The 21,995-nt window shown below is 36.0% G+C and overlaps 1 protein-coding gene across 1 annotated transcript in view; it reads right to left on the reverse strand.

Annotated features, from left to right (window-relative positions):
* Positions 1-21,995, reverse strand: part of LOC121429219 (breast cancer anti-estrogen resistance protein 3 homolog) — a 48,715-nt gene that overhangs the window by 4,520 nt on the left and 22,200 nt on the right. Inside the window, exons 3-8 of the mRNA XM_041626179.1 lie at positions 17,710-17,833; positions 16,062-16,167; positions 10,029-10,056; positions 6,855-8,576; positions 4,060-4,160; positions 933-1,101 (exon numbers count right to left, since the gene is read on the reverse strand). Coding sequence (XP_041482113.1) covers positions 933-1,101; positions 4,060-4,160; positions 6,855-8,576; positions 10,029-10,056; positions 16,062-16,167; positions 17,710-17,833 — 2,250 coding nt within the window. The remainder of the gene's footprint in view (positions 1-932; positions 1,102-4,059; positions 4,161-6,854; positions 8,577-10,028; positions 10,057-16,061; positions 16,168-17,709; positions 17,834-21,995) is intronic.

Raw genomic sequence — 21,995 nt, forward strand, 5'->3', positions numbered from 1 at the left:
TTTTTTTTAGTTGAGTTTGACAGTAATGTAATCCTATTCTCATAAGCAAAAAGCATTGATATAGAAATTGATGAGATGCAAAACTGTCTGTCGGGAAAATCAAAAGGAGAGCCTGATTGAAACTAATCAACAGACATTCAAGAACATAAGACAGCCAACGCTCTGGCCTTGAATGTCCTTCAACCCCTTGTAATTATTTCTAAAAAAGATTTTCTATCCCGTTTGTTTCATCTATGTCTTATTTCCTTCAGCAAGAATATCAACATTGTGCTGCACTCAACCAAGGACTGGGGAATGGTCACCCAGCGGGATTAATTCATTGAATACAATAAGTGCTAGAAAACAGCTACTTGGGTTAAAGTAAGTAAGAGTAACAAGACCTCTCTGACAGACTAGATTAACAATACTACATCAAATATCACAGTAAACCAAGCTGTTCATAACAGACAAAATTTACCTTATTCAGAGCTGCCAACCTGAACAAGAACATTTCAGTATTTTTAAAGCTGAAAATCAGTATTTTGGCGAGGAAATCCGTATTTTCAAAGAAATACCATAGGACAACACATAAAACTGAAACTTGAGAAATCAGTATTTTGCATGAAACCATCAGTATTCTTCGTATTTTTCAGTACTAAATACGGAAAATCCGTACTACTTGGCAGCTCTGCTGATTGTAGGTGTGTCATGAATTAATACTTATGGAAAAATCTAAATGGACGGACTTCACCATTTTCTGTTCGATTTTTAAAGGGGGCTAACAGACAGCTCTAGAGAGATGGAAAAAAGCTTCAAAACTGCAAGTTGCTGGAAAAAAAAAAAAAAAACCGAGACTGACAGGGCTACATATATCAACTATTTCAGATTGATGTAGGTGTGCAATTGAAAAGAAAGATAAATGTGATAAGTTTACAATCAGAAGAATGTATCACCTGTTTCGTTGCTAGGGCATCCATGATGGTAGAGAAACTGAATAGGTTACCAAGGGAACCACGTAACGTCTCAGCTAGCTGAATCCATTGGTGAAGAATTTGAACTCTAACCTCCACATCTTCACACGTTAACAGGGTTGCCATACAAAACATCTTCAGTGAATTGTGCCTGGAGAATATGATAACAGGTATCAAGTGAATATATGTATTTATGGATATATAACAACAACAGCATGAATTCCACAGAGAATTTGAAAAATGAAAATTCACCTATCCAAAAATCTGGATCACAACACTACTATAGAGATATATCAGTGTTGTCACACGCATTTAACAAAAAAATCTGATGCTATTACGTTGTGTGTTAGCGTGCCTAACCACTGTATTCAGTGCAGGTGTGAATGCAGTTGGAAAACACTCTATCCATCAGGAAGGACGCAAATGTCGGTCCCGTGTATAGGAGAGTCACAACCTATGCACGTTAAAACCAATACACTATTCGTCAAAGAGTACGGTGTTCACCCGGTATATTGCACCTGCCGGTACCGGCAAAATTCAGGTTGAGTCAACCTTGACGTTCATATGCCATAACAATCAATATGATTGTGGGCATTAACAGAAAGTCAAGACACTGACTGTAAAAGACATTTATTTTCTATACTGAGCATAATTATAGTGCAAGTGTACAATCAGCGTACATCAAAAGACTTCTTAAAAATCATCCAAGCTAAGATTATGTGGTTCAACTTATCCATCAAATAAAATCATAATTAGTATTCACACCAATAAGCAAACTTGACAGAGATAGGAAAAAGAAATAAAAGATAAGATTTAAGTGCCAATGACTTCCAATATCATAGTCTTTATGCAGAAGATATTTCATTCTTCAAAGAATCACTGATTGCCCTTGTATATCTTCAAGCATCGTGGACATTATCTAGTCAGGAAATAGGTGTTTTTAAAATAACAATGAAACAATCTCAGACCATACAGATGGAAGACCCTACTGCGGCTTCCCATTTCAACTAACAAAAGTGTTTTTATGCTCAATATTAGATACAACTAAAATTTCCTTTCTTATGGACTAGACTTAAAGGAAATGTGCAGGTTCAAACTAAAATCCTATTCAGGAAACTCCACCTTGGTCCAACCCATTCATTTGGCTACTACCCCGGAAAATGACCAACTGATCTATCAAAGCAGAGTAGGAAGCTTGCTTGGTCTGGACTATGCATTAAGATGTTTTATTGGCCTGAAATATAGTCACCAATCAAAAAAAGAACATATTTTCATTTTTTGCTATTGGTGAACCAGATTAACAACACTGGTTTAGAGTACTGATCATTTTTAAACTGAATAAATTTACCAAACCTTTCTGTTCAATTCCCAAAATCTACTGATAAAAACAACACACATGTTTGATGCATCCTTATCATTTGACACGCGATACCAGAAAGCATTTGTTGTTGTGGTGTCGGCACAAAATAATTTTAGAACTATGATTTCAATATTTTATTCTCTCAGTTCCACCAAAATAGAAAATGGTAGTGTAAAAATTCATGCATGGTTTTTGTATTATTGATAATTACCAACTTACTACTATCAACATTTTTACTATCGTTAATAATAAACATCATAATTATCGGTTTATATCAAAATTCCAGAAGATAAAATGATCACATTGTTTTGAAAAAATTACCTCAAGAAAGTAATAAATCTGTGTTATCTACAGTATTTTGAAAATACTTTTGTTGAGATCATAAGAACTTTCTAAAACTCAGAACCAGATATACTGCCAAGAAAGCTTTGCATGGGGTAAAATGAATTTTATTTTGTTATTCAGAGATTTAAGGTAGTAAGATGATATAGTGTTTATAATCCATTTCCTTCCAATCTAATCACAAGATCTGAAATACAGTTCAATTACATATCTGAAATTTTCCTTTCCTGTTTATACTTGTTGGAATAATTTCATATATGAGATAGCTATTTTTTTAGATAAAGTTCCTCACATCTGTTTGGTCCCATATCATTGCATCACATGTCTTTTTCGTACAAAACTTAGCACTACATCCAGTGCTTGTTAATATCTTTATCTTTAAACAGTTAAAAAAAAAGTAATTTAGTTACAATGAATCAAGACAATCATGATTGGAAAGGTCATAAACCCTGACAAAAATCACTTTTCATTCCCAAAGTTAGATAGAAATATAGATACTTGGGATTAAACCATGACCCACCTTTCTAATATCTTTTTAGAATCAATGTCTTGATTTACCACTAGAAGTATAAAACACAACCCTTACCAAATTCTTGAAATTCACACTTTGAATATTCAAGTTTAAGTTAAGTTTATTTATTTAAAACCAAAACACATCACATAATAATCAAACTAAATATACATACAATGCCTATGTGTACATAAACACATTTCAATTAGATTATAACATAGACAAATTGGTTTCAGGACCCCTTTATAAGCAAGGCTTGTGAGCGGGGCCCTGGAATACATAACATAAAATACAGGATATCTACAAATTACAATCTTGTCAGTATTCAAGTAAAAGGAAATTCATCCCAAAGGAGGATTTTCAGCTTTAATCGCTTTAAAGGGGAAGTTCATATTGATGACACAAATGTTTCAATAAAAGCAGAAAAATAGAGAAAAATATTGATGGTTTGATGACATTGACAATCAATTGAAGAATAAGAGAACTATTAATTTAAAAAAAATTAAATTTATGATATCATATGCAAGCAGCCGTCCCATATGAATTCTAGTATTTTAGTGGTTCATGATGACTGAAAATACTTTCTTATAGACCAGAATATAGAATGATGTTACTGATGATATATTGAAGCACAAGTAAAATCATTCTCAATTTTCTGCGAAAATTGCACGTTTATGGAATTTATATCACATGACCACATTTTAAATCACAAAACTAAAACTTTTAACATTCCATAACTCTATAAATCTTTGACAAACTTTTATCAACTCTTCATCAGTATGTTTCTTCTTTTTTTTTTTTTTGCTTTCATTATAACCAACTTCACACCAGGGTCAACTTCCCCTTTAATGTGATGACCAATTGACTGATGAAAATCCAATATAAAGCTAACATACCTTTCAATAATGTCTAATCTAAACTGGCCACCATGAGGAAGGCAGAGTAACTCCAAACCTGGCATTGAGTTGTTGTTACTACCATGTCCTATCCTACATACCTGTATGTAGAGAAAGAATGCAAATAGATGAAGAACTCACATTCTGTTGAATTAAAGTTAATCATCACAAACCACACACAAAGTTTTTCATAAGAATATAAAAACCAGAAACATATTAAGAATAAAACTTTTGACTAATCCCAATGATGAAGAACTGATAGTTTGTCGACTGTTCCATAAAAAATGTGGCATTTTGGAAATTCTTACAGAATTTCATCATCTTCTTTTCTGATTCATTTAACCCAATTACATTCAATTCATTTGATTTCTGATGAGATCAAAATATCTACATTTTCATTAAAAAAACTATGCTTCTAGAATGAATTGTGAAAACATGTTCATACCCTCCAATAGGCCTCATGTTAAATCTGACAAATATATACTTCTCGGGAATAACATGAAGACTTTCCGACTTGGCAAACATCAAGATGCTTACACCTAATACTCCTACAATAGGTACCAACACTTCACATCAAAATGGCAAAGTTAGATAAATAGATTCAGCTGGGACTGTTTACAGATTTACTTCACTCGTCTGGATGGTGTGTGTGTGGGTGGGGAGGGGTGGTGGTTACCTTCCTATTCCTAATCTCAAATAGTTTGAGGATGTTCCCGTTCTTTTATGCCAATTAAAAATATCACATACATGGCCGTAAGCAGGGGGATTGGGTGGGGGGGCAGTTGCTCCCTTCCCCCAGAAATTTTGAAAACTTCTGCTTTTTTTGCTGAAATTGGTCACAAAATGCACAAAAAGTGTGCACGAAATACTTCGATTTCACTTTTTAGAAAAAGCAAAAGTGCCCATATGACCAGCTTTGCTCCCAAGCTTTCAAGTTTCTTAAAAAATTATTTGATATGCGCGTTGCCCCCCCCCCCATCCCGACAAAATGTCTGTGTCCGGCCCTGATTACATCCCCATATGAACCAGAATACTTTACATGACAACACATTTGTTATTTGTTCTGCTTGAACAAGGGTGTATCTTTCATGGGGGTGGGGAGTTGATAAAAGTTCATCCAACAGTTTTTAGAAGAATCCTTTTTAAAAAACTTATTTTCAAGGTCTCTCAATTGTGCAGATATCAGATATTTCCTTGATGTCTAGTTAATAATAATGATATGTATTGTATTGATAAGGTACTGATTATTTACATGTAGTTAAGGTGCTTGGTGCCCATCTATGAAATACAGATTTATACAATTTACCAAGCAAGGTCTCAATATTACACCCATTCATATACTTTCTTTACGTTATAATGTTCTTGTTACATGTTTACTAGTGTCAGACATTAATGTTTAACCAAAACACACATCAAAGTTTGAAGGCCAGGTAATGGGCAAATAGGGTAATCCATGGAGGATTTTAGTCAGAGTTGAATGCACGAAGAAAACATATCATTCTGTACATTCTGTGTTTCTGTGCATTTGTGTACAAATCTTGTACATACAGTTAGTACTTGGGCAATACCATTTCATTATGTAGCTGATAGATGTCAATAAAGATGACACTATATAGGTCACTCTTGCACAAGTCAAATTATATTTTCAGACCAGGACCAAAACATGATATTCACATCTTATAAGTCAAATTTTACTAAAGTCAAATAGACTTCTAAATGGTCAAAAACTTGACTTCTAAAGACAGATTCATCTGTATAGTAAAGTAGTACAACATTAGGATTCCTTAATGCATCTGGATGAAGAGTACGGTAGACTATCAACTGAAACACGATTGAAGAGTATATGTATGTAAATGAACATAAGTGTTGTCTTTGAATGTTTAAATGAATTAAAGTTGGATAACAAAATGTTCCTGAAAGGTTACAGAAATGACTGTCAGGTACACAACACATACAGGATGTGGTCCCCAATACTAATAATTGATGTGGTATTAATAATTGATTTAGAGATGAAAGGGGCAGGGTGAATGGTTTTTGTTTGTGGTGAATAACTGATGGCCATGAGGTCAACTGGTCATAGAATAAGGAAAACAAAACAGTAAATCAGTCACCCCTTACCCCCTTCCACCCCCCCCCCCACACACACACAATGGAGCATGACCATATGGTAGTTATAAATTGATGAAACAGTATGAAACAACATAAAGATCATAAACCATAAAGTTAAAGTAGGTGTTTCACAAAAAATAACCTACAGATCCAATAAAAAACTCTACAGTTTTTTTAAGAGCAATACATTTACAGGTGACAGAAATAGAAAGTCAATAAATTGTGTTTGTAACTGGGTTATGGGCATTTATATGCAAATAATTATATAACTAAGTTAATATTTCTTTTAAAGATTACTTGTATTATCAATAATCAGTGAAAGGGGGATTTTACATTATTTTTTTTTAGCTGCTCATACCTCTCAGTCATATTGCTCAAAAGCTAGCAAGTGCGTAGCTGGATGTACCAAAAATGAAGAGGTAAGTATGACAGAAAATTTATGGCGGCCTCAAAGTCACCCTTTTCGGCACATCATTAATTTTTGCAGGATGTATTTGGGGCTGTAGATCACAAGTTGGTCATAGATATTTCAGAATCCACGGTGGCTGTCGCAATTGTGATTAAGGCATTAGGTCTTACATAAAAAGTAAGTTTAGTTCTACCTAATTGTTACAAATGGGGATCTGCTTTTATCAATAGACTTCAAGATTACAAAGTATTAAAACTAAAATTAATTGTGACCTTACCTCGGTATCAACAAGTGTAAGATGTCTGGCAAGGGCTAAAGGATTTGCATCGAGCATCATCTGTCTGATGGTATCCATACAGGTTTTATCAAGAGGTTTGTTCTCAGGTTCCAAGAGCGACGACACAAAGTCTTGGGGATGGAAGATAGATTCTGTTTCTCTAAGAGGAAGAATAGTTTGCAAGGTTTGAGGTTTCTTCTCAAGATGGTTAGGTGATGACCGGTGTGTAACCCGTGAGTAGTCACTATCAAGAACCGAGAATCGCGTACCAGAATTGACACGTTTCCTTGGTTTCACATCAAGGTTCTGTCCTTCGATCTGGCCTGGCGATGATTCTTGAGGATCTTGTATGGTCGGTGGGATAGCAGGACTAGTGTCTTCATCATGTAACATTGTATATCGAATTGAGTCTTTAGGATCTATAACAGTTTCTGGATGATCAATCTCACTGTAAATATGTTCTCTGATGATTGGTCTCACGAGAGAAGATGTGATCTTGGGCGATGGAGTTTTGGTCTCTACACTAGTGGTCACCATGGTTGAAGGTATGGCTGATTCTGACGTTGACTGTAATGTTGATTCTGTTGTAGAATCTGTTGCAGACTCTGTTGTAGACTCCGTCATAGACTCTGTTGTAGTCTCTGTCAAAGACTTTGTTGGCGACTCTGTTGTAGTCTCTGGCACAGACTCTGTTGGAGACTGGGTTGATATCTCTGTTTTTGACTCTGTTGTGTCATTGGCATCAGCACTGTCTTCTGGCTGAGATTGTTCACTTAGGTCTGGAGTCACTTGTACTTGTGGTGTAGGTGAGACAGAAGGAACCCTGGAAGGTGATGCAGTTGTTGAGGATCCATCGATTGATGTCATTGATATGCTTCCTTCATCGTCTGAAGTTGATGTATTCAAACAAGGTTTAGTCTCTGCATAGTCACTTTCAATTGGTCCTACTTGTCCATATTCCCTGCTGGGACTCAAAATGGGTTCACTGCCTGTCCTGGTATAACCCCTCTGTTCCCTTGACAATGGAGATGGTGACGGTGAGGATTCTGACTGAGATAACGGTGAGATTCTACCAAGCAATGGATGACTGTCAGCACGGTTCACAAGTTGTTTCTCCACCCCACCATTGAGATGAAATGGGGTAGGATTGCTGCCAGACCTCTGCCTCAATCCTTCAGGTCCATTTGAGCCCCTACGAGGGGTTACAACCTTCTTCTGCAGTTGTCCATAGATGTATCCACCAGGGTGTGACTTGTTAGTTGCAGCATATTTATTGTCAGTGTAGCTCAGTGGTAGAGTTCTGTTAATTGGGCGCTGGATAATGGCTCCAGATGCCTGAGACACCGGTTTACAGTTTCCAACATAGAATTTGATAAGCGAAGGGATCGTGTCAAAGCACTCTTTCTCAAACTGATATTGGACGCTTGCATATGGTGAGTGAGCCTTAAGGACTACCTTATTCACGACAAAATGCATTGGAATGGCCTTCCATCGGACTGTCAGCACAAAATTTCCTGGCTTGGAAATAGAGTCACGCACTAGAAAATCGCCATTCTCTCGAATGAGTTTCTCAGCTTTCTCCCGACTGATTCCCCCATGAAACCAGGCATGGCTTCGAACATCTTCACTGGGAAGCTTGAACTCCTCTTCAAGAAGCTTGCGAAGGTCATCCGGAGACATGTCTTGAAGGCTCATCTTGGTCCTGACTGGTGACGGAGGCGGCTGCATGAAGAATATAAAAAGGAGAAAATTACTGAGGATGATAGCTTAAACAGATTATATGATTTTTAAAACTGAGCAAATTCTGATGATCATAGAACATAAAATCACAAACATGTTGCTCCTCTAAGCAAAATTAAATTGTTTCAGAATGCTGTGATATCAACAGACGAGATTTGTCATGTTCTGGAATCAACATGTGCACAATTTTTATAAATACATACAGTATCTTCTGTAAGAATTGTCAGAACATGTGCCCTCTGCTATGCACAGTAGACTATGAGCAGACAGATCACATAAGATCTCATTTGTAGGATCCCTGATATATTTGCTCAGCAATGACAATAGCACAACTAAACAGAACAAGCTAGAGTGATAATCCTTGGATCAAATATTAACATTTTACATCCAGCTCCAGCAAAGGGCATTCCTGACTGTGTCTCTCGTGAACCACATCCATACAAGGACAACAAAGAAATGATCCAAGAGGGCAAAGGGCAAATCATCCCCAAAATGTTCAAAATAACCCTCGTTGAGTGCAGCAGAGTACTGTCTAATGGGCTGTCATTCAGCCTGAACCAGAAGTAGACTAGTAATGTTTCATATTGTAAAGTTACTTTTGCCTCTCAAAACATGAAAAGATCTTTTGATTCACGTCTTCATAGCACAGAGCTTTAATAGCAACTTATCGCAAAACACAAATTTACGATTGATAGAATTGACTGTAATATACAACAAATTGCACAATTCAACTATACAATCAATTGTTAAGCTTTGTGTTACGGACTACTCTTCAACTTCCCTTTGATTTTGAGTGCAGTTTGGATTATGGTTATGAAATACATCAAATCATTTACATCTATGATGGTTGTCTTCATAACTTGTGTTATCACAGCCGGGGTCCGGAGGAAATTCTGGCAGTTTTGGAATCTGAGACACTTCCAGGATAATTCTGTTTTGGAATCTGAAACAGTTCCAGGATAATTTTGTTGTATAATTCACTGTAATTACCGGTTATTACCAGTATCCCAGCAAAAAGAAATTACCTCTTATATTCATTAATTTTCTGTCAAATTCTCTTTGCACTTACAAAATACAGGAGAAGGGATTGGTAAACTGTGCTTATTTTCTTATTTCTCAAGGGCTGTACAGAAATCCTGATTTATATGCCCAAATCAAGTTATTTACAGCCAGACTCAACCTCTTCTTCAATACTGTATGCATGAGCTATTAACAGCAGACGCAAAACTATGAATGTACTTGATTTGCTGCAGATTTTATTGCATGGTCAAAAGCATTCTATAGCACATATATCTCGAGGACATATCAGAAACAACAAATTTCTATCAGCTAGTTCCAATATTGGAATAAAGTAGTGAAAATGGATCAGAGATGAATTAGAAATCATATTTGATCTAAGAGATATAGAATCACATCAAAATTAGATGTACGAACCTTACTGAGTTGATCCTCTGGTATTGAACTGTGAATAAGAACAACAAATAAACATTTGTTATTATAACAGTGTAATATGATCTCTTAAAGTGAAATCATTCATACATGTATATATAATTTTGGAACATATCAGTATGTCACTCAAATCAATTAAAAGGAAATGAAATAACAGGATTTCCTGAGGCACCTTTATGAACTAAACAAAGAAAAAAACATTTTTTTCTCTGCTTATAAAAAATTCTCATTAAAACAGAAATAAAGGAATATATCCTTTTAAGCCTGCAAACACACAACTGTGTACAAGATGCCTACAAGCATTCATCATGATTTCTTAGGAATCATGGGACGTGAATGAAAATTTACCGTACTTTAAGAAATAACAATGAAAAGTTTGTAAATGTAAGTCGATTCTTTAGATTTGCACTTAGAATATAAGAATGTATGTAATGTACACATTTGTGGTACTATCAGTCATTTGTGATTTCTTTTCAGATTACTAACTCACAACGTGGTGGTAAAATCATATCTATTTACCTAAAATGAACTCCTCTGAAAAATCTTAATCCATTACTACATACCACAATACAACAGAATGATAAGAGAGAAAACAACAATGTCATGTACGTAATACAGAATTTGCAAACTTATTAAAGAAAGAAAGACATACCAATACGGCAAGAAGTCATAATCGTATGAAGGTGATAAACAAACTGCCATCCTTACAAACGGAGAAAACAAATCAATAAAATCAACCAAATAGGCTCTTTGTAAAATCCAAAAGCAACTCTTCACTCTTTGAGTTGTAAACTAAGAATGAAACTCTGCCTCGAGTCTTCTGAACACCCCCACTGTTACTAAACTGGCTCCGTTATCCTGAAGGCACGTGTGTACGCTGTGGTATTCCACTCGTTGGAAAAGTCATCACCAGACCAAAACAAGCAGGTAAGAAGAGATCAATCACAACACGGAGGTGAAAACCCCATGATCACAAGGCCCTTCCAAACAGATACCATAATGTTGGTCATATCACAAGGTCAAGTTCCATGAGTTGCGTGGCAAAGAGACACAAATGAATCAATCAATTACAATCTTAAATTCCAGATGGGCGTATAGATGACAAGATTCCAATGCTCAAGAAAGTCACCTTTGATAATAGCAATTGGCATTACAATAATGTACTGTATGTATAAACCTATACACCTACATATTCAAGGAACTTAAGCATTGATGGAGGCAGAAGTATAAAAAGAAATGAAGCTATTCCTTGGGTATATCTTTGAATGATGTGAACGGATTATGAGAAATTATCACCCGTATCAGACATCTGAGCTGGTCATTTACAAAACCGTATTGCCCTACATTTTCTGAATATCGGGAAGGGTAGGTATATTGTTTGTATTTTCCTCGGTCTCAATGCGCGTATTTACTTTGCATGCAGAGACGAAGCAAAATATACCTTTGTATTTTCCCTGGTCTCACATCGGGGCATTTGTGGATGCGTATAAAGAGATACGCTTCCTAAGGATCCGCCCACCAACAATATACGTCATAATAAAGACAACGCTGAATCCGAGCGCTTGCAAGTACGTCATAATGGTTAACTGCAGAGCATAGACCGATATTTACATGACACAATAGAACTCTATTTTTAAAAGAAATATCCCATTATCATGATTTTTGCTCTAGATATCTGATTTGGATGATAATAAAAATATTGACTGGCTCTTCTTTCGGGGAACATCAAATATATTGCCCTTAAATGACCCATATTGCCCTCGTCTAAAGACTCGGGCCAATATGATTCATTTGCTGGCAATATATTTGATGTTCCCCTCAAGGCCAGTCAATATTATATAATTACGCTGAGTATTTGGACTAATGGAAACAGGACTATTGAACTTGAGACCGGTGAATCAGATTGTTATTGATAACCATGCAGTCATCAGCACAGCTGGTGGTATGACCTCAATCTGAGGCAAGGCATGGAGTGTAGCCAGCCAGTTTGAGTATGGATTGGAGGGGCTTAGGTGGAGATGTGAATTGGTATGGATCGGAGGGGCTCAGGTGAAGAAGTGAATTGGTATGGATCGGAGGGGCTCAGGTGAAGATGTGAATTGGTGTGGATCGGAGGGGCTCAAATGAAGATGTGAATTGGTATGGATCAGAGGGGCTTAGGTAAAGATGTGAATTGGTATGGACCAGAGGGGCTCAGGTGAGGATGTGCATTGGTATGGATCAGAGGGGCTTAGGTGAAGATGTGACTTGGTATGGATCGGGGGGCTCAAATGAAGATGTGAATTGGTATGGATCAGAGGGGCTTAGGTAAAGATGTGAATTGGTATGGATCAGAGGGGATCAGGTGAAGATGTGAATTGGTATGGATCAGAGGGGCTTAGGTGAAGATGTGACTTGGTATGGATCAGGGGGCTCAAATGAAGTTGTGAATTGGTATGGATCAGAGGGGCTCCGGTGAAGATGTGAATTGGTATGGATCAGAGGGGCTCAGGTAAAGATGTGAATTGGTATGGATCAGAAAATCTTTAATCTTAACTTTCAAAAAGTACAGACAGTGGTCTACCATTTATTTCATTTTCAATTAATAATTGAGATCTCGTTTAAAAATATATCTTTAAATCTGCAAGTTTATATCTTAAAATGTGACATAATATATCCACCTCATTTACACCTAACTCCTACCATTCATTTCATTATCAATAAACCATTGCAACAAGAGTAAATTTAGTATGTTGAGGCAAGTATGCAGTCAAAGAACTTTCTCAACTTCGCATCTGCAACCATGGTTTCAAACAATGCTTTATAAATCAAATCATTATGCGAATACAAACCTTTAGTTTTGAGAAACAGCACATTCAAAAATTGGGTTCCAATCCCCTGAAATGCATAAACCACCACCACCATATTCTGAATACCAATATGCGACTGGAAATAACCCTCTTCCTGTTCAACCTGCTGGTTCCTCCAGGAGGTCCGGTATCCTCGCGCTTCCAATTTGGAAGTTACTCCTGCGTAATGACTGAACTACAAAAGATTCCACTAACTATCTCAATGGGAATTCAGTCCCAAGTTACACAACAGGGGTGAACAGAGTGATTGCATCTTAAAGAAAAACTGAGTAATGAGTGTGCATTTCAATTCTTGCTAACTCAAAGGGGAGTCCGTCATCTGTTACACAACAGGAGTGAATGGTTTTATGGGTGACTCAGGCAAAGAGATTAATTAAATCAATGGAGGAGCAAGAAATTTCACTTTCTGTTTTCAATCAGGATTAACAAATCCTTAGGACTTTATAGGAGCAATCGCAAGATGGGACTGGGGTCAAGAAAGTCTCTTCTAATACCATACTTTGTCAATAGTTATCCACAGATATACAAAAACTTGTGTTTTATCAGTTTCACTTTATATTTCTTCCATAGTAGAGCTTATTGAACAGAACAAATATTTTGTTTCTAGGTATAATGACTGTGTTGCGGCAGAAGAAATTTTAAGACTTTTCTTACAAAAGGTTACAAATATTTTGCGAATATTCCAGGCAACTATTCTGAATAGGAGCTGCATTTTGCGAGATAACTTTTATTAAAAACATAATGGATTGGCATTACCTCCTAATCTCAATCTCTCTAGACAAAAGTTTTTAAATCATTTCTGTGATGAATTCTCTACAGTTTTAGAAAAGAAGACATGTGCAGTAGCCTGGTAATTTTACTTGGTTGTCTGCCAATAAATGATAAATTTAGGAACATTTTTGTTGGGACAAAAGGTAAAGCTCGATGGTTCCTAAATTGGAGTACAGAACAGACAGGCAGAAGTTTCCAATTAAAAATTGACTCACTTTCTAATCAATCATGCTCGATTTACCTCATCTTTTGGGGCACACGAAACCTGCTAAAAATATTAAATACACAGAGTACTACAAAATACAAAAATATCAAATGAGTATAGTTGAACCATTTGGATCCTATTGTGACATGAAGAGAAATGCCATCAAGGAAAATATACATATATAACTAAGGATCAATACATCAGTCTTCTTCATTATGTAATGACAGAAAAGGGTGCATCCTAACAGAATAAAAGTTTGCTTTCAAGACAAACAAGAAAAAAATATTCCTCTAACAATAGATTTCCAACAATATTAATTTCACATTGTCATATTCATCAGATAGGACAAGCAAATATATTGTTGGAAATGCTTTACAAAAAGGAAGAAACTATAAAAGGAATGAAAGTTTTGGTAACAAAGAAAAAGTAAAATCTCATCAAATTCATGCAGAATGCTATCTAGTTCGTTCGCATTAAGGTCAACCCTTTGCTTTCATTCATGACAATGCTTTATTTTTCTGATTCAGGGTGAAAAACAATACATCACTTTTTATTTTCAATTTGATTTTTACTTCAATTGAGTCTTCAATCATGAGTCTGTGACAAAATAGCAAACATCTCGAATATGCCCTAACTTCAAAATTTGAATTTTGTGTCATATTCAGGATCAACTTCAAAAGAACCTGCATAGATGGATGGCAATGTTTTCATTTCAGTGAGAAATTTCATACCTGACCAAGCTTGATAGGTGAAAACGAAAAAACAACCAGGAAGAAATGCGAATAGAATAATTCATTTCGCACCAGTTCACACAGCTCTTTACTGCACAACAAACATCAGTCAGACACCATTTAAATTTCCTTTGTAAAGATTTTTGTGATTAAAACCGCATTCAATTTCTATTCTGGCACTGGATGCCCAACCATGAACCTTATAATGCCCATGGAGGTAACAAACAGTAGTCACCATTCACATGAATAGAATTTGTACAAAAAGGTGCATTTGCATTTTTTTCTTGGTCTGAATGTCTTGAACAATTACAAACTGTTTTTGTTGAAACCTCTTGTCTTGAACAACTATTTTTTAATCATCTATATAAACTGGACTTTCAAGTCTTTTCAATAAAAAAAACCCTGGTGTCATCTCTAATAGGGATAAAGTAAAAAAAAATTACACTAGAACTAAGTTTGCATGTCTAAATCACAAGGTGAATATTGATATCACAAATTATTTGTCTACTAATTAGGAAAATAACTCAAACATGCGAGACAAATATAGTGAAAGGTTTCTAATTTGACTAAATTATTAATCTCAAATTGTCTGTTATACAAAGTATCCTGTGATCTAAATGGAACCTTGAAGGTTATAGACATGCTACATGTGGTTTTTAACCAACTGTTTTCTGTGGTGAATACACTGACAGTGTGAAGGAATTCTACACTACTGTTGGACTTGTGGCTTGCCCTGTCTATAACTTTCCAAACATCACAGTATCTCAGTCGAAAGAAAAGAAGGTTTTAAATATACCTGAGAAAGTCTAAGAAGGGCCATCTGCACCATCCTGAGTTTTCAAATTAGTGCACTATTTCTGATCTGCCAAATTATCATGATCTGAACAATCTGGAGATTATTTGCAATGGAGACGCAATTATCCCGCTAGTTCGTAGGATTAATCTCAAGATTGCAATCCCAAGTCAACTTGGGATTATTTGCAAAATAGCGCGCTATTTTACGAATTATCGCGCTAATTCGTAGGTGCAGACGCACTCAGGATTATTAATTCACGGCGTCAGACATAATGCATCGATGCCTCGCTCGACAACTGGACATTTCATTTAGTCACATGCTCAAAAGAGTAATGTTTTTTAAAATTATATTATGCTAAAACTTCCTGTTATGCAGGCTATATCTTACATTACTACAACCAAAAAAAGGGGGGGTAAACTAAAATGAATTGATATCATGAAATACAAGTCGGCCCCCTGGTATAGAAACTTATTTTGATGCATATGATTTCTTGCTTATGAATGGTCATTAGCTAGAACAGGGTATGGGTCCTTATAAAGGATAAAAGAATTTTCAATGGATTATACAATGGGCAGGTTCGTTGCTATGTCAGTAAACTTTAATCCATGATTGACCTTTTTTATTCAGGGGGGCAACAATTTTTGAATACAGGAATGAATGACGTACCTGTATCTAAAATGTATCCTGGACGGCGATGCTGGTCCTTGGCTGGGTGAACCAACATTCCTAGGTGAACGGGGAGGAGTCGAGGCAAGAGGTGGTAATCCGGAACCTAGCGACAACAAGATTTAAAGAAATGGTTGATAAGATATCAGGAGGGCCATTTCATGAAACTGTTATGTATTAATGCATGACTGCTGTCAATTCTTGGGACTTGGCCACTTTTAATATTCATTTTACCTGACAAAGACTTTAAATATTCAAAGTGCCACCTCTCTGACAACGGTACTAAACAATATCTTGAAATGAGGATCTATAGTGCTCCCCAATAACCTGTCAGGGAAAATGAAGATACTGTAATGGCACTGAGGTGTATAAGAGGCTTAGCTAATTAATCAAGTGCACATCCCTTCCTTCCATTAATAAAACTTACTCAACCTTTCCAATCCACTTCAATGGCTCACTCATAAAATTCTTGGCTAAACTCGTGGAAGTATGTTGCCACGGTTATGGATGTTATAACAGAGGCGGGCTTTCCAATATCCATTCAGGAATATGATAGATTACTTTTTTTGAAGACTTTGACAAGCTTGCGAAAGCAGTGCTCTACACTTCACTGCTATACTTTTATCAGTATAAAATCAAGACTATGAACTAAAAGTTGTTGGCCTCTTTTCAGTTGGCAATCGCATTTTAAACAAACATGGCTTCAATTCATTAGTTCATTTATTCTCCTTCTGTTATTATCGTTATGATTATGTGTGGGTACATGCAAGGGTGTACGTGTGTTTGTACTTTGTGCATGCTCAAAACCAAAGACTTTATACCCTTTTCATAAACCCATCCTCCAATTAGCCGCCTAAGAGTAATGCAGATAATTCAATAAAAATTGCGTTCACAAACTCCGAAAATAATCCGCACTATTTTTACGAGCACCCGTCCTGAAAAAGGCGGATAATCGTCATGACAACTGGACACGCCCCCTTCGATGCGGTGGTGTTGGAAAAGGGTGACCTTGTGACCGCACCATGGCAATTATCCGCATTATTTGGAAATGCGTTCATAAAGTCAAAATCTGGTCCCGATGCTGCTATTATGCGGATAATTCTGACTTTAGGACCAAATTATGCTGCTATTAGCCGCATAATTGGGTTTATGAAAGGGGTATTAGTATTGGGGTATTGCATGTAAAGCAAAGGCCCAAATGAATATAAAAATCAAGCAAAATTCCTTAAAATGAAGTTTATAGGGTAGTTGCAAGTAGTCAACTACAAATTTGAATTTAATCAAAAGATTTGCAACTGATTAAGAGACTTACCTTATTTTTTAACTTAATGTAAGTTTCTTGCAATGCCCCATTCACATTTAAACTGAGAGTTCATGAACCACAGGAAATAGCTTAAGTCTTAGGATTTGCAAATGGGCCTACATGTCGGATGACAGCCCTTGATCATAACAAAGATGTCCTCAGTTGTATAGTAAAATGTCACATGAGCATGATCCTTATTGACCAGATTCCTACCAGAATAAAAGGTCCTCAGTCATATTAGAAAAGTATGTTTCTGAAAAACACATGATTTCCACCATAAACATGCAGCTTAAGTGTGTAGACATAAACATGCAGGTATATAAAATGTTGACTCGATCTACATACCAGCTATACTTGTCCGTTTGAGCTTCTCTCTAATGTAGACAAGATTGGAGACCAGTCTTGCACGGTGGGCAGCATTACGGATACCAAGATCTAATAAGTTCTTCTCGGTCCAATGCAGTAGTTCCTGTGTAAGAATCATAGGAGAGAGAAGGTGAACTTCAGTGTACAGTGTGCAAGGCTCAAATTTCATGTAAAGATAGACAAGACAAAGAAAAGCATTTTATTATTGGTTAGCTATTTAGTACGAGTGCAGTACGTTGAACTATAAATTCAAATTGAAAAAGGAGAGTAGAAGAAGATGGTGCTTTTGAAATAAAATAACAGCCGCATTTGGATAAAATATATTTATTCAAACTCTCATTATTGACAAGCAAAATAAGAAGTAGACTGTTGCAGGGTGCGCCTAGTCTTTGATCAACAAGTGGGTCTCCATGCAAAGACTAGCACATACAAAACTTGCTGTTGCAATTCTTCAGTACACAAGGCATAATGTAAGTGGGCTGCACATTCAGACCAGGGGTGGATGCAGGATTTCCATGGGGGTGGGGCAAATTTACCTCGAGGAAAATTTGACAAGCAAAAAAAAGGTTTTCACCCAAAATGAAGGTCATTTCATCAATGCAAAACACTGACAAATTGGGGAAAAAAGATCCTCACTTGTGTATGAACGTCAAATTCCCATCTAAACTATATGTTGCGACTTTCAAAAGGGAAGAGGCACATTTGTAGAAGAACAGCATAGTTACATTAACAATTTTGATTATGGCTCTCAAAAGGGGGGTGGCACGGGCCGGATGTGCCCCCCCCCCCACTGGATCTGCCACTGATTCAGACCCTTAAACTCGAGTGAAGGGTTTGCACAGCAGACTAGTGTGTGCCCGTGCCCACACCTTCACTCCCCCCCCCCCATTTGCAGCTGTCACTATAGTGGAGAAAATGAATACCTCAAAGGATCATCAAAATTAGGAATAATTTTTGTACATCAATCAACAAGAAATATAAGGAAAGATTACATGCTCATATATGTTTTATACATTTAAAGGAAAAGGAAATAGCCAAGGAAGAAGTATCAGTCAATGTCATACAATTTTGCTACAAATCACAACATCAGAGGAAACTAAAATGTCATGGGTCATACTGATTCTCTGGGTTCCCATAAAAATCCATTAAATACTACAAATTTATGTCAGGTGTATAACTGTTTAATGCGAAGACATAATCACAGGTTTTAATGTTTTATACATGTATATCGTTGACAGTCACCCAAAGCATCATATCACTGATCAGCACAACAAAATTTACTTCAAGAAAACTTTGACTTTACATGTACCATATATTTCTGCTGTTTTTTTAATTTTCAAATATTGAGAATCATGCAAACAAAAAACACAAAAATTAAGATATGATTTATTGCCTTAAAAAATATTCAACCTTTACCCATAATGACTTTTAAAGTGATTTGATAAACCCAAACTAATAACTACACTTTCTTTGAATAGTTATGTGCTAATCTGCCACTTGGTACAGGGGCATCATGGGATAAAAACGTGATAAAATTTTAAATGTAATGAAATGTTTTTAAATAACTAAATCTAAAAAAAGAAAGGGTAAAATACTTTGGTAAAAACAGGATCTGCTGAAATGAAGATCCCTCTTACATCATATCCAAAGGACAAGAGAAAAAAAAAGATTTGTCAATCATGATGGATAAAATCAAACAGAGATATGATTTTCACCTTGATTTAGATGGAAACACTGCATGAATTCCAAGGTGAGTAATGATGTACAAACTGATTCAGCGTATTCATGAAGTTCAAAATGGCGAAACAAAATCAACATTCCATTTCCAGCTGGTGATTTGTTTAAAATGAAGAAATGGGTACAGGTATGTACTACACACGAATGGGATGACAGTTGCTTTACATTGGAAATGGCATAAATTACATGTACTTCCGTCGTATAGTCATGACAATAGAATTACTAAACAGATGAGATAGCATAATGAACTGCTTACCCTTCATGAAATAAAGTTCTGATTAAGAAAGCAAACATGAGGAATCACAAAATCCTGAGGGGGGTAATTTTTAGCCAAAAGTATGCAGAAAGTTCAACTCTCACTGTATACTCACGAAGATGTAGGCCTATATAGATCAATCTTCCACACTGGCTCAAAGTCTTGCCATAGAATACAGCAAGAAATTTTCTGAGGTTCTTTTTTCAACACTTTCAAGAAGCTTTACAATTTCAAGAAAACTGCAGAAGAGTGTAAACAGGTTCACAATAGATACCTTTCACTGCACTAGTAAGTTTTGACATAGTTCTATCTGAACAGTGAACCTAAAGTCCACCCACCCTCTTTCATAAACAAAGCACACATTTCTTTCTATTGTCATTGTAGTCTGCAATGTTAAACTTTTTACTTCTGACTATGGGGCAAGCTTTCTAGAAGCTAACACAGGTAACGGCCGTAAGACAGTACTGTTTTGAGAAAGCTTTGAATAATTCATTAGTGGGAGGGACAGTGCTTTTCAAATTGCTGGATAGAGAAATGGTTGATAAACAAAAATAATGAACCTCTAATACCCCTTTCATAAACCTTTCCTCCAATTAGCCGCCTAATAATAATAATAATAGGCATTTATATAGCGCCATCTATCTAGAAATATTCTATTCCGAGGCGCGTTGCTAGTATTATTATTAATAATAGTAATGCCTAATAGTAATGCGGATAATTCAATAAAAATTGCGTTCACAAACTCCGAAAATAAGCTGCATTATTTTTACGAGCGCCCGTACTGAAAAAGGCGGATAATCGTCATGACAACTGGACACGCCCCCTCCGATGCGGTTGTGTTGGAAAAGGGTGACCTTGTGACCGCACCATGGCAATTATCCGCATTATTTGGAAATGCGTTCATAAACTCAAAATCTTGTCCCGATGCTGCTATTATGCGGATAATAGCAGCATCAAAATAATGCGGATAACTCTGGTCCTCCTCCAATTTTACGACCAAATTATGCTGCTATTAGCCGCATAATTGGGTTTATGAAAGGAGTCTAAGATTTGTTTAAGTTTTGGCATGATTCTGAAAAAAATGGTAGCCAAAAAAGAATCAACTATGAGGGATACTTACGGGTGAATTTAGCTGGGCGATTACATGCTAGAAAAATCCCCCCATTTTCACAACACTTTCCATCCTGCTGTCCAAACAAACGAGGAACTTCAATTTGTTTTCTGGTCATATTAAAGTACTACTGGGTAATCATGTAAAGATATGACAACCAACAAAAATATGTTTTCCATTGATAATTATAGGTCAAAATATTGTGTGTCGTATGGGACATTTACACACATTTCACCTTTAATTCACCCGTACTCAAACATTCTTAGTTGGTTATCAGTTTTTCACATCATTACCCGCTTTAACTTTATCATTGACAAAAAAGAAAGTTTTATTGGTCAAGCATTTGGCTAAGAGACTATAAATTGTTATCAAAATGTCCCGTACGACACGTATGGAATCTATCATGGAATCTATTATGGAATCTATTATGGAATATATCATCATTTTGACAAGAAAAATATAATTTTCCTTCTCATTTTTCTCGGAATATTCCACCACTTTGAATAGTTTTCTCAATTGTAAGCTTTCAACATTTTGATGGGTCTACTTTTCTAGACTATAGATAAGCACACAATGCATCGCTAAGTTTTCTTTAGCCAGTATAAAAGAAAGAATATTTACGTATGAGGTCATCAGGAGAAAACACTTTCAGTAGACACAATAAAATGGAATCTTTAAATCAATAATACCTTTCTATGTAACATTCTAAGAATGCATATAAAAAGCTATTTAGTTGAAGAAATTGTGCAGATAAATGGCTCATTATTTCCACATGATACCATCAAGTCTATTTGTCTTTAATATAGGCACAGTAATTGATTCCAAAGGGGGCCAACAATATAACTATACTCTGTTCAATACTCCAAGGTATAAATTTTCATAGCTCAACAAAGAATTAAACCTATTTTTTGCAGTAGTTTTTATTATGAAACATACAGTACTTTTTTAATACTCAAAATCGTAGTTTAGGCACAACCATTTAAGACTTTTATTGCTGAAAAGAAAATGTGTTAAACAATTCAATTTGAAAAAAAATCACTGTTTATTCAAGCAAAATTTATCCCCAAATGGATATTTTTTAAATCCCTCTTGACGTCATTGTCCTATATAAACACACACATCCTTTTTTATAATAGAAATAAGGGGGGAGGGTGATAAGAC

Source organism: Lytechinus variegatus, chromosome 15 (genome assembly GCF_018143015.1).
Source record: "Lytechinus variegatus isolate NC3 chromosome 15, Lvar_3.0, whole genome shotgun sequence".
NCBI lineage: Eukaryota > Metazoa > Echinodermata > Echinoidea > Temnopleuroida > Toxopneustidae > Lytechinus > Lytechinus variegatus.